The 13,006-nt window shown below is 38.7% G+C and overlaps 2 protein-coding genes and 1 long non-coding RNA gene across 3 annotated transcripts; 2 read left to right on the top strand and 1 right to left on the bottom strand.

Annotated features, from left to right (window-relative positions):
• Positions 1–1,652: 1,652 nt before the first annotated feature.
• On the top strand, positions 1,653–8,169 carry LOC6043653 (heat shock protein 75 kDa, mitochondrial). The gene is made up of 3 exons (XM_038250276.1): positions 1,653–1,922; positions 1,988–2,430; positions 6,502–8,169. The coding sequence occupies exons 1-3, from the start codon at positions 1,793–1,795 to the stop codon at positions 8,056–8,058; spliced, it is 2,130 nt and encodes a 709-aa protein (XP_038106204.1). The 5' UTR covers positions 1,653–1,792; the 3' UTR covers positions 8,059–8,169.
• LOC119765973 lies at positions 2,410–3,122 on the bottom strand. The gene is made up of 2 exons (XR_005276938.1): positions 2,917–3,122; positions 2,410–2,853 (listed from the first exon to the last, which is right to left on the bottom strand). It is a non-coding gene; the product is annotated as an uncharacterized LOC119765973 (long non-coding RNA).
• Positions 8,170–8,312: 143 nt separating the features above from the next.
• LOC119765972 lies at positions 8,313–12,253 on the top strand. Its single transcript, XM_038250277.1, has 6 exons — positions 8,313–8,455; positions 8,523–8,567; positions 11,815–11,853; positions 11,908–11,949; positions 12,041–12,091; positions 12,168–12,253. Exons 1-6 carry the CDS (start codon positions 8,335–8,337, stop codon positions 12,191–12,193), a joined length of 324 nt encoding a protein of 107 aa, XP_038106205.1. The 5' UTR covers positions 8,313–8,334; the 3' UTR covers positions 12,194–12,253.
• The last annotated feature ends 753 nt before the right edge of the window (positions 12,254–13,006 follow it).

The raw sequence follows: 13,006 nt of genomic DNA, 5'->3' as shown, positions 1-13,006 counted from the left end.
ATAAATATTTATGAAATGGATGTAGCGATTGATCAACTGGAAAAAAAATCTCCTCCTTGATGATCCGATGTTATGAGATCTGATTCCAGGACATTATTGATGGTTAGTGCATGCTTCAGAAGAATCCACGGAATAGTCACAAGTGGCTGCAACGCGTTAGCATGTACTGAATTAAGTGTTTCAGCTAGTTCCCCGCATTGGAGACAAGATGTTCCATCTGGTCACTTTTAACTATCGATGGAAAATAACTTGCTGATATGATAGTCAAAAACGAGGTCAAAAACCACTTCCAAACACATGCCATGCGTTCTCTACAGATTTAAATTCAAAACAAAACAAAAACAAAAGACAATACTTTGTACTTTAACAATAAAAATAATAATTGAGGTTGGTCGTTATTTAAGCAGAAAACGACGAAAAATGATTTGGTCGCGATGAGAAAAATCAGTGAGAAGAACTATACATTAAAAATTTCCAATTTTCTTCCACTAAACATCTCATATTTGTCGTTTGGTATAATTCAGCATTCTCCAAGAACTGTTCATTGAAATTATTCTGTCCATTATAGTCACGTGAAATCACGACCAAGAGTTCGGTCGCATGTATAAACGGTTCGTTCCTACTTTGGCCGTTAAACCATAACAGGCACGTACATGCACAAATACACACACTTTTTAATTCAACGAGGAATCTCAAAATTCACAAATCTTTTCGGGCATACTTAAAATTTGAATGTCAACATTGTTGATATAGGAAATGTAAAAAAATGACAACTGGAAAAATGCGTCTGGTTGCTGAGGTTGCTGTGATAAAAAAGTAACGCTTCAAATGACAGTTTGCCCCGAGACCTGACGAAGCGCAAAAGTTTTGCTGAAGGGGCGATGTACCACGATGTACCGCGTAACGCAACCATAAATTAAATACCAGTGCTCCCTCTGGGTTACTCTGTGGTTTACCGCAAAGATGATTCTTTGAATTGGATTGAATTTGAACACGAATGTTCAAACAACAACACATTTCTGAATCGACAGAGGAGGAAGAAACGTGGGGATACCCCGCTCACGTTCCTGTTTGTAGGAGCAATAAATCTTTGGGAGCCACCAGCTAAGAAGTTTTGGTGCTCCGGGACCCCCGAGGATGGGACACTGTATTTCCACAAATGCCCTGGACACTATTTGCCGTGGTTATAGCGCCACAACTCGCTCTCATAGCCATTATATTCAGCTTATCTCAATTATATCTAGCCGGTATATAGTGATAAGTAGGTAACTTGTAAAGAATCTTGTTTTTGCTCTGGGAAAAAAGGGGTTAGGTGAGTTCAATTCATGCGTCTCCACCAAAAGTCAACCTGAACTAACTTTCGATGGAATCACATGGTAGTTGAACCACAGAGGTTGAAATTAATTGCGTATTACGGATGAAGGCTCACAGCAGAAGCAAGCAAAATTATGTTTTCAGCTACATATTTACATCGATACTTTAAAATAATATTAATTCGCTAAAATTAAAATTTGTTCCAAACAAATTTCATGAAAAAATGTTTCCTGACAGTGCGCCTCCACCAAAATGAGCCCACGTGCACCATAATCTGCCCTATCAGCAAACCCGCCTACGATGTTCATCACAAGCTGTCAAGCCAACATAAACCAGCATAACATAAACACACGAGGTTGTGGAGGAGAGAATCACACAGAGAGAGCATAAGCTAAGCATTCTGTAATCAGTCCTCAACCCTCACCGCCTGGAGATAGTTTGGTGCATCTTGTGTGTACTTGGAATATTCTCGAAAAAAATGAGTACAACACGGCTGCTGCTGCTTCAAAAGCTGTCCAGGTCGTTGCTGTCCAACCGAAAGGTGGCCACCAATGCAGTCGGACTGGCCAATCGCACGTGGAGCGCCGCCGGGACGCCGGTTCACCGGGGTAAGCAAAACTGATTATGCTCTTACGCAATCGTAAGTTAAGTTGTGCATCTGCTCCACAAACAGCCTTCCCGACGACGTTCCGTCCAATCCGTGCCTTCTCGACGGAAGCGGCGTCCGACGAAAAGCCCCCCTCCGGCTATCACTCGATAATCCGCGACTCGGAGAAGGCCGTCGGCGAGAGTGACAAGCACGAGTTCCAGGCGGAGACGCGCATGCTGTTGGACATTGTGGCCCGGTCGCTGTACTCGGACAAGGAGGTTTTCGTGCGGGAGTTGGTTTCGAACGCTAGCGATGCGCTGGAGAAGTTCCGGTACACGATCCATACGGCCGGGGAGGGGGAGAAGGACTTTACCGAGCAGGATCGGGCGCTGGAGATTCATATTGGGACGAACAAGCAGGACCGGGTGCTGTCGATTCAGGACACCGGGATTGGGATGACCAAGGAGGAGTTGATTGCTAATTTGGGGACGATTGCGCGGTCCGGATCGAAGCACTTTTTGGAGCAGGTATTTATTGCTTATTTGTTTTACTAGATAAAGTAGTTTAACCGGTAGTCCGCAAGACTATGTCGAAGATTCTTAAGGTAAAATGTTCTCCAGTATCCAGTCCATGTAACTGGCCACGCGGGTGAAAATCGTGCACAAAACGCATGGCTCCGTTGTAGTTGGTGGCGTAACCCAGTGGACCGCCTATGTCTCGAAATCCCCTTTGTACTTGAAGCTCACCTCCAGCACAAAGCTGCCTCTCCGTCAGTTTAATGCTCAATCGCTGCTGACAATTGGCATTGCTGGCCAAGGGAAGAACCGCTTCCTGAAGGACTTGATGCGATTGATAGAATTCGTTTAAACCCCACCACGTGACGATGAATTCCTTGAAAAGTCTCACGCGAAGTTGTGGCGTCACCGGAAGACAGATTGGCTGGATGTTGTCTAAATGGGTAGAAACGAAGCGGGTTACTGAATATTTAAAGTAACATTTTAGAGCAAACTTACACTCTCAGCTCACTTCTGTGGCTAGACGAATCAGTCCAATGTCGTTGGTTAATTGCGGGTAGTAAAAGTTTGGATGATAGACAAAGGATTCCACTTCGTACCGTTGCACCAGATCAGCACATTCTCGTTCAATTTTTTCTCCACCGGGACCTTTAAAGACGTTACAGTCGATATCAGTATTTTTGTTGTGTTCTCCCAGAATAACATGATCACTGAAAAATATTAAGCGTTAGTCATGATCAAATTTCCTCTAAAAAAAAGCATCATACTTTAATCCCAGTTTTATGCCAGAGGCATTGGGCCGCCGTTAAAATGTATCGCCAATGGATGATCGAGCCGAAGCACTTGTCTTCAAAATTCTTCGTCTTTGTACCGCAGCACTGCCATCCACGGATAGTCGAAAACCTTTGTCGCGTTGCCTCTCTGAACTCGACAGATTTCCTGCTATCATTATATCTACGGTTTATGATTTTCACTGCAAAAAATGAGATTTCGCGTCATGCCAATTACAAAACATTGGAATTTTACGGTTATTTCACGGCACTCGAAAATCTGCTTAAAATAATCGCAAAAATAGCCATTTTAGAAAAAAAATGTGTTCACGAAAGATACATAAAATGTAACTTGCCATCAGCTGAATTTACGGTTCATCCTTTTTCATTTTACAGAGATTTTTGAAATTTAATTTGCTAAAATATATTGTACGATCAGTGCCTTGGTGGACTCGGTCGTTGGAAACGACCGTCGGCTCAACGACCGTCGAAATAGGCGGCGGGCCAGATTTGGGCATAAAATTGTCAAAACCACCCCCCCCCCCCCCCTTTATAACTTCGTCTCACCCTCCAGCTGCAGCTTTGTTGACAAACAAATAGAGCACGCGGTCGCGTGATGGCGGCACGAGCAGAATTGGGTACTAAAGCCCTATGTAAATTTTTATGTACAACGGTAAAAAAACACGATCAAAAACCATTTCTGATCACATTTTTCATTTTTATGCAAAAAAAAAAAATAATGACAAGACAACATTTTTTCGATGGATTAACTATGGTGCCCTTGGAACGAGCTGTCAAGTAGGAGCTTTTCTGTCAAGAGGTTAATTTTTCAAAATTGATTTAAAAATCCATTTTAAACTCTTTGTGGTCGTACAAAGGGTCATTGTACTTAGAAAAATAAGCTTTATCACTGTAAACAATAATATTAGAAATCTAAGCTTCATTTTAGGACCCAATTAGAGGTGATCATGTGGTTAAAAATTAAACTTTTTTCAAGAAAAATAATATTTTTCCGACTACATAAAAAATTTGCAAGCATGTTCAAACAACTTTTCCTGATGTCGGAGAAGTGATTAAAAAAACAAAATTTTAATCCATAATGTTTCTATAATTTCAACTTTTTCACTCCAATTGAGAACTCCTTTGTCTACCCACGACCGTTTCCAATGACCGTGAGAAGATACCAGAAAATCCAGCTACCAACTAAATCCACAATACCAAAAGTACAACAAGTAATCAAAAAATAGGTGCCCTAAGGTTTGAAACGGCGAACCTCTTCATACACCTAAGCTCCCATCCACCTCGGGATTCGAACTGGCAACCTTTGGATTGAGCTAACGTCCTAACCTCTAGGTTAGACCGGGACCAACATTTACTTCTCCGTTCGACGGAAGGCGTGATCAGACAAATCTCGTCTCGAAAAATGCAATAAGCAGAATAATTGAAATTAAATTTGTCACGGTTTTCAACAAAAGAAAAATTATAATATTAAAAAAAAAGTTAAGGCAAAATTTAATTTATAGCAATATTTTATTTTTTTATTGTTTATGTTGTTTTAAACGCAGTTATGGATTTCGTTAGGTTTTTTACCACCCTTTTCCTAGATTTGAAGATTTGAAACAAACAATTTCTATGCTACCAAGTCAGTATCTGAAACATTCATAGTTGTAAGGAAAATCCAAATCTCTATACGAGCACAAATAAAATAAAATTGTAACATGCTATCTCGAAAAATAAAAGTTGAATTGAATTGAATTGTTGTTTTAAACCAAATTGAATAAATAACTTTATTTACTCACTTTTTTCAATTCTCTGATATGTCAAAATCTTATGGAATTTATGAATTGATTAATTACCTTGAGCAACTCGATAATAGATCTGAAACCCTGCCATTTGAAATTTTTCTTGACCGACTCCTTCCGTATACCGCTTCAGGTGGGAATAACAAAGCGGCGATCATTTCATAACAAGTCCCGTTAAAATATCTGATTTTGTTTGATTTTGAAAAAATAATACCATAAAAAATGCTAAAAATAATTATTGAACAGGTGTAATGAGAGAATACAAAAGAGTAAAATGTAGAGTTTTTTAAAAGTCTTATAATCTATTGAGAGATAATAACAACTGAAGTGAAGCATTTGGCGAAAGTGCGGCGCGTCGTTTCGAGGCTGGTATGCCGCGTGTCTTTTTCGGGAATACGCGCAATACTGCGCGTTTTGTTTTTGTTGATCTTCTTCGAATTGCATGGCGTCTTACTGCGCGTTTTGTTTTTGTTGATCTTCTTCGAATTGCATGGCGTCTTTTGCAATAAAAGATTTCTAATGCAGTTCATACTCAATTATCCGAAGTTTCGATTACCGAAGGTTTGTTTGCGGCTTTGGGTAATCGAACCATGTACAAATAAAATGTTTTTCGTATTTTTTTTTATCTTCTTGCTTTTAACATCAAATTCGAGTTCTGCAATCCCATTTTGGTAAAATTTGTGTGGTTGTTTGCCTTTTAGAATATATGCGTTGGGGTTTGATCAGCGTCGTGGATTCACATAATTTTTAATGTAGCGAATTTCAACCACTTTTTATTCAAAAGTGAGTTACTTTTGTCTTTGCAGTAATATTTTTTGTGTATACCAAATGCATTTTCTCATTATTTTATCATTACCCTTTTGGCATCCATCTTGGACTTCAAATTACAAAAAAAAAAATAATTCGATTAACCGAAGTGATTTTTTTACTAGGCCTTCGGAAAATCGAGTTTGGACCAAAGTTATTTCATGTAAAATTTTGCCACTTTTAAATTCAATTCAATCAAATTATTCTCTCTACAGCATTGCTGTGGCGTTCTCGATTGCGAGATTCCTACTCGAAACTAGGTGTTCGAAGGCTTGATTGTTGAGGCAATTGCAAACCTCTTTTTACACCTTAGCTTCCATCGACCCCGGGATTCGAACTGACGACCTTTGGATTGTGAGTCCAACTGTCTACAGCGACTCCACCGAGACAGGACCCAGGGAGACGACTCCTACACCTGGACTGAGCTAACGACCTAACCTTTTTTGGTTAGCCCGGGGCCAAAATTTACTTCCCCGTCCGACGGAAGGCGACAAATCTCGTCTCGAAATATGCCACCGGGACCGTCTGGTATCGAACCCAGGCCGACTGGATGAGAAGCAATCACGCTTACCCACGGTTCCCGGCCTACATGTATTTTGAATTTCTCAAAAAACGAATTATTCCTTAAATATTCTGATTCCATCGTGGAGATTTGCTCAAACTCATTTTCCCTAAAAGCTTCTGATTTTCTTTCTCACCGGCAGGTCAAAGAAAAGGGCACCACCACGGAAAACGCCCAGAACATCATCGGCCAGTTCGGCGTCGGGTTCTACTCCGCCTTCATGGTCGCGGACCGCGTCGACGTGTACACCAAATCCTCCAAGACAGACTCGATCGGCTACAAGTGGACCTCTGACGGTTCGGGCAACTTTGAAATTCAGGAGGCGGAGAATGTTCGGGTGGGCACGAAGATCGTGATCCACTTGAAGGCTGACTGTCGAGAATTTTCGGACGAGGATCGCATTCGGGAGGTAATTCGCAAGTACAGCAACTTTGTGGGAAGTCCGATCTACTTGAACGGGAAGCAGGCGAACCAGATTCAGCCGATTTGGCTGATGGAACCGAAGGACGTGACGCAGGATCAGCACAACGAGTTTTATCGGTTTGTGGGGAATACTTTTGATACGCCGCGGTTCACGCTGCACTACAAGACGGACGTTCCGTTGAGCATTCGGGCGTTGTTGTATTTCCCTGAGGGAAAGCCGGGGTTGTTTGAGATGTCGAGGGATTCGGACGTTGGGGTGGCGCTTTACACGAGGAAGGTGCTGATTCAGAGTAAGACGGAGAATCTGCTGCCAAAGTGGTTGAGATTTATTAAGGGCGTGGTTGATTCCGAGGATATTCCGCTTAATTTGAGTCGTGAGTTGCTCCAGAACAGCGCGTTGATCAGGAAGTTGAGGACGGTACTGACGAATCGTGTGCTGCGCTTCTTGCACGATCGTTCTACTAAGGATCCGGAAAATTACGACAAGTTCTACAAGGATTACGGTCTATTCCTGAAGGAGGGAATCGTCACAAGCCAGGAACCGAACGAGAAGGAAGAGATTGCCAAGTTGCTCCGATTCGAAACAAGCAAGCAAGAGGACAAGAGGATCAGTCTCCCAGAGTATTGCAACCAGCAGCAGGAAGGTCAGAAAGACATTTACTACCTGGCCGCACCCAACCGAACCCTGGCCGAAGCCTCACCGTACTACGAATCGCTCAAGAAGAAGGGCATCGAAGTCCTGTTCTGCTACGAAGCGTACGACGAGCTGGTCCTGATGCAACTCGGCCAATTCCTCGGCAAGAACCTCGTCTCTGTGGAGAAGGAAATGCGACGATCGGAGAAATCCGAAGAGTCCGCCGACCACCTCATCGAGGGATCCCTGCTCAAGACCCAAATCGACGAGCTGATTCCGTGGATCAAGCAAAAACTAACCGGCAAAGTAACCAACGTCAAAACCACAACCAAGCTGGACTCGCATCCGTGCGTCGTGACGGTGGAGGAAATGGCCGCCGCTCGGCACTTTATCAAGACCCAGAGCCACAACATGAGCGAGGAGAATCGGTACGCGCTGTTGCAGCCCCAGCTCGAGATCAACCCGAAGCATCCGATCGTCAAGAAGTTGTTCAAGCTGACGCAGTCGGATCCGGAGCTGGCGGAACTGCTCGCCAAGCAGCTGTTTTCCAACGCAATGGTTGGGGCTGGGTTGGTGGACGATCCGCGCATGTTGCTGACCAGTATGAACGAACTGCTGGAGAAGGTGCTGGATAAGCATTAGGTGTGGTGGGGGAATTTAATCGTTGGACTGTGCATTCGTTTAGGAGATAGGGACGTTGATCGTATTAATGTGGATGATGATGTGGAATAAATATGTACTGTAATACTTAAACCAATGTTGGGTTTGTAATGAATGAAAGAAATCCAGATTTACAAATATTTGAACTGTCATAACTTATCGCTCAATCAGCAAACAATGAAGATTGTTGCAGATTATTTAAAATGAATCTGCTAATCACTTCACGATAGTCACTTCATTAGTTGTTTCAAGCTCATCATGGTCAAGAATTTAATATTACTGCTAGTAATTGGGATTGTCGTTACTGCAGAACTAGGTCTTTGTACTAACAACCAATCGGGTAATGGATTTCGACACGTAAAGACAAATAAACTCAAAGGTAAGTGAAGAAGTTTTCATGTGAAATTGATGTGATGTGATTCATTTTTAATCATTAATCTATGAAGGTGGAGGAACTGTGGACATCTTTCTCCCAGAGGATTCTGATGAAGGTATGTGCATTAAATATATATGACCTCCAAATTAAGCTCCTAAAAACAAATCTAACTGTTCAATAGGAAAGCAATTCTAGAAAAAAATCCAAAGGGCCTATGTAAAAATTTATTCTAGAATTTTACATTCAATGTACCGTCAGTGGGGGTGACTATGGGTCAAAAAACGATGCACCTCTCGTAATTTCTTTATAAAAAAAAACCATTTAAACAACATCGAAAATCTTTAAACGTAGATTTGTTCTTAGATAGTTAACTAGCATTTTCCCAAAATATGGTGGATTTTGATGAACACTACCTTAAATGCCAATAGTTTGAAAATTGACCCTATCTCACCCCTTAGAGGGGGTGACATTGGGTCAAATAAAACTAAAATGATGCTCAAATACAACGATATGGTTAAAACAAGTCATCCAACAGTGTTTCTTGTTCGAGGGAATCGTTTTGACACGCTAAAATGTTTGAAGTGGAGATTTTCAAACATTTGGGTAGTTTTCGAGCGATTCCAACAAAAATATTAGAAAAACGATTTTTCGAGAAGTCATTTTTGGCCAAAAACCTACCTCAAATTCAGACATCTGCCAAAATAACAGGGATTTGTTCTAGGAACGAGATTTTTTCACCGAAGTTATCTTAAGATGTCCCTTACACAACCCTTTTAACGTTGAACCAGCCTCCGGCTGAAAAGCTCTATAATAAAGAATATATACAACCCTTTTAACAAAATTCAGTTTCATTGAGAATAACCTGAGAAATTGTAAAATCCGTAAAAAATCAATTTGACCCAATCTCAACCCCCCAGACCCAATGTCACCCCCACTGACGGTAATTCTTTAGAATATCGCCATTATTTTCGAGTTTTTCCGTCTTTTTTTTTATTTGAATGGACCTTTGTCAAATGAAATAATTTTGCATGATTAATATTCATTAATGATTCATTAGTTTTTCCATAGAAGGCTCTATAAAATTTTGCGGTCTTGTATAATGGTAAATAATTTTGAAATTTCAAATTTTTTTTTCGTAAATTGCGATTACTCGTGATGATTACAAGCAAGCCTTTTATGTATATTTTTTTCCTAATTGTCTGTACTATACAACTTTCTAGAACATCGATACACTCTTAACCCTCTACTGCCCAATTTTTTTTTTTCGAAAATATCTATTTTTCCCGCGCTTAGGAGGACATTTTGAGCAACTTTTGTGCTATGATAAACTTAACTTCTCTTGTTTTAAGTTTTTCTTGTTTTATTTTTAGTATTTTAATTTGCATTTATCTTGTTCCTATTCTACCACCTAATATAACTACATTTTGCCTATCTAATTTTTTCACGTTTTTACAGTCACTTTTTCAATTTTATGTATGTTTTTCACATTTTCTTCATTAGAATGGCACCATCATCGTTTAAATTGCAAAAAAATACGTAGAGGCATAGTCTGGGACACTACAAAAATTACTGCATACTTCTTTTCACTGAAAATATAGAAAATGTTACTAAAAAACACAGCCAAAGTTGACCCCTAAAAAAATGACATTTTTAAAAACATTGGCAAAGTCACATAAAACAAGTTAAACTTCCAACCCTGAAATTTTCTAAAATTTTAAGAGTTCTTCTTTCCAATGCTTTTTAACATACTCGTTTTTCAGGTAAATTCATTTGGCTAGAAAGCTTTATTGGTTCGATTTTTTATATTAAAAAACGTTTGTTAAATTCACTACCGTCATCTGGGGCGAATCGGGACTACAGTCTGAATACAGCAGTGTTTAGAGCACTTAAATGTTTTAAATTTGGAAATGGATGTACACATTTAGGTGTTCTGAGTCTGTTCTATCCGAAACCAACCAGAAAAATCAAAAAATTGTTATATAACATGGTTAAAACTGCTGTCCCAATTCGCCCCGGTACTCTTGTAAATAAAAATAATTTTGAAAATTTAAAACTATGTCCAATATTTAAAAATGCCCAAACATTTACATTTAGCTTTTTCAAAAAGTTATTCTTGATTCTAAAGTTCAGAAATTATTTTTAATGAAAAGAGCAAAAAAATCGCATAGAGTTAATTTTTAAAATTTGAAATCGAACCAATAAATAGTATCGGAGATATCATGAGAAAAACTCATTTTTCATCAAATTTAAATTTTAAGGTCGTAGATGTTGTTATTCACAATTGGAGCAATGACTGTAAATGATTATTCTGAATTCAAGGTCCATAAATAGTACATTGAAATAGAAGTTAATCACGATATCGATGCTGGTGTGCTCTTTTGTACTAAGCTTGCTGGGATTCCTATCTAGATAGAACAAAAGAGTACACCGGCATGGATATGTAAAATTCTTCTGCAAACAAAACGAAGAAACCCATTTTTTGTTTTTTTTTAAATATATTTTGGGCTTGTTTGGTCAAAATCGGTTCAGCCAGTGCTGAGAAAACTGAGTGACATTATTGGTTACATACACACACACATACACACAGACATTTGTTCAGTTTTCGATTCATGAAGGTAGGTCTACTGTACCTCAGTGAGGAAGGCAAAATTGGTTGGAAAACTGTTCGGATATTTTATATATAACATCAATGATGACCATTTAGGCTTAGTGATTTTTCACGCTAAAAAAAAATGCAATTTTCACACGAACCATTTCGAAAACACGAGCGAGAAAATTGTTAAAATAACCTTTAAAATCTTATGTTTAACAATCCGAAAGATTTTTGTACAAATTTTTTTTTATTTTTTTTTTGTCAAAATCGGCCCAAAAAATCAGGAGGCAAAACAATATTTTTTATTTCAAAAAAGTTCAAAACTTGAATGAAAATTTAAGTGCAATCAGCTGAAATCAATTTAAAATGCATTCTCTTCTCTTCTCTTAATTCAAAAACCTTTTGAATTTAAAAAAAAAATATCCATGAACAGTATCGAAAAAAGTTGTTTCATTCCAATTCTAAGTCCATGGCATTTTATTTTATTTTATTTTCCTTTTTTTTTATTCGCTTATCCGAAGTGAAATTCTACCAGGCCTTCGGATAATCGAGTCTGAACTGTTCAATGTTTATTAAACTATTTTTAATTTTTTTTTCAAATGAAAACTTTATTTTAAGCATGCATATTTGTTAAAATTATTTGAACGCATGGATTTGTGGAAATCCTGAATTTCGCGGGATTTTTGAATTTCACGCTGTCTGCAAAATCGTAAAAATTCACTATACCTAATGAACATCTAATAACATAAAATTACCAATTTAATTTCAGACACAGGATTGCATCACGTAGGAACACATAAATTACCTGGTAGAATTATATGTCTTGTTCTCAACTTTTCATGTAATAAAATTATTTTTTTAGGTGGAGGAACGGTTTATATTTATGATTCTACTGGAGGAAATAGTAAGTTCAATTTCAGAACTTTAATAACCTTCATCGTTTTAAGTGTTATCCACTCAAATTATCTACATTATATTTCAAATTGTTTATCCAGATGTTCCAAAAGCTAAGGTAAAGTCACCTGACACACCGAACACTCTTCTTGGTAAGTATGAAATTGGCTCAGGAGTTTGAATAATCCTTTTAATATTCTTTGAAATTTTCTATCTTTTCTTGTTTAGGAGACTTCCCACGATGTACAAAATAGTTTATGTTTGAGTTATTTTTCGTACATCGAATAAATTGAAAACGGTTAATTATTTTAAACTAATCGCAATGAAAATTACATAAAAACATGCTTCGCCGCGAATCACTCACGTGCGCTGTCTGATAACAAACCCCGTGAGAAATCTTTGCCCCGAAAAACCCTTGTGATGACAGAAATAATATTCACCATCCCTGAAAGAGTATTATCGCGTCCCCGTGATTAGATCATTTTAGCACCATTTATCGTTAAACTGGGGCTGCCGTCGTCCGTCATATCTCTTCTTTCGGACCAGCCAGGCAACTTCATACCTGCTGGAAGCCCAACTCAAAGAACGTCGTCTACCTACCTACGTCTATCTCACACAAAGTTTGCTTATCTTGTAAAGAGAGCGCGAAATGCACACATGATATGGACGATTTTTTTTCCTTTATTTTTACGTAAAACCCGCGTCAGCTGAAGGCATCATATGACTTGTTAGACTTTTTAGATTTTTGAACGGGGGGAAACGATCGGGAATTCTCTAAACATGATTGAAGTGGAATTCATTGTGGTACAGTCTGAGACAATTTACGAAGCATCAAGCCATCAAATTCTGTTGAAAAGTGTTGGGCCAATGTTGGGGATAGTATCGAGTAATCAGTTAACAAAAATGCTTCTAAATTAAGTTTAAAATAGAATCAGTCTATAATGTTGAATGAAGTATTATCTTTACTATCTATAAAACTCTTATAAAAATCTGGATGATATTAGACGTTGCATTACTCGTCATTATGGTTTTAGACCGTTTGAAGATTATCCACAAATTATGTAAAC

Source organism: Culex quinquefasciatus, chromosome 2 (genome assembly GCF_015732765.1).
Source record: "Culex quinquefasciatus strain JHB chromosome 2, VPISU_Cqui_1.0_pri_paternal, whole genome shotgun sequence".
In the NCBI taxonomy this organism is placed as follows: Eukaryota; Metazoa; Arthropoda; class Insecta; order Diptera; family Culicidae; genus Culex; species Culex quinquefasciatus.
Note: the sequence above shows the minus strand (reverse complement) of the source record. Positions and strands in the feature narration are given on the sequence as shown.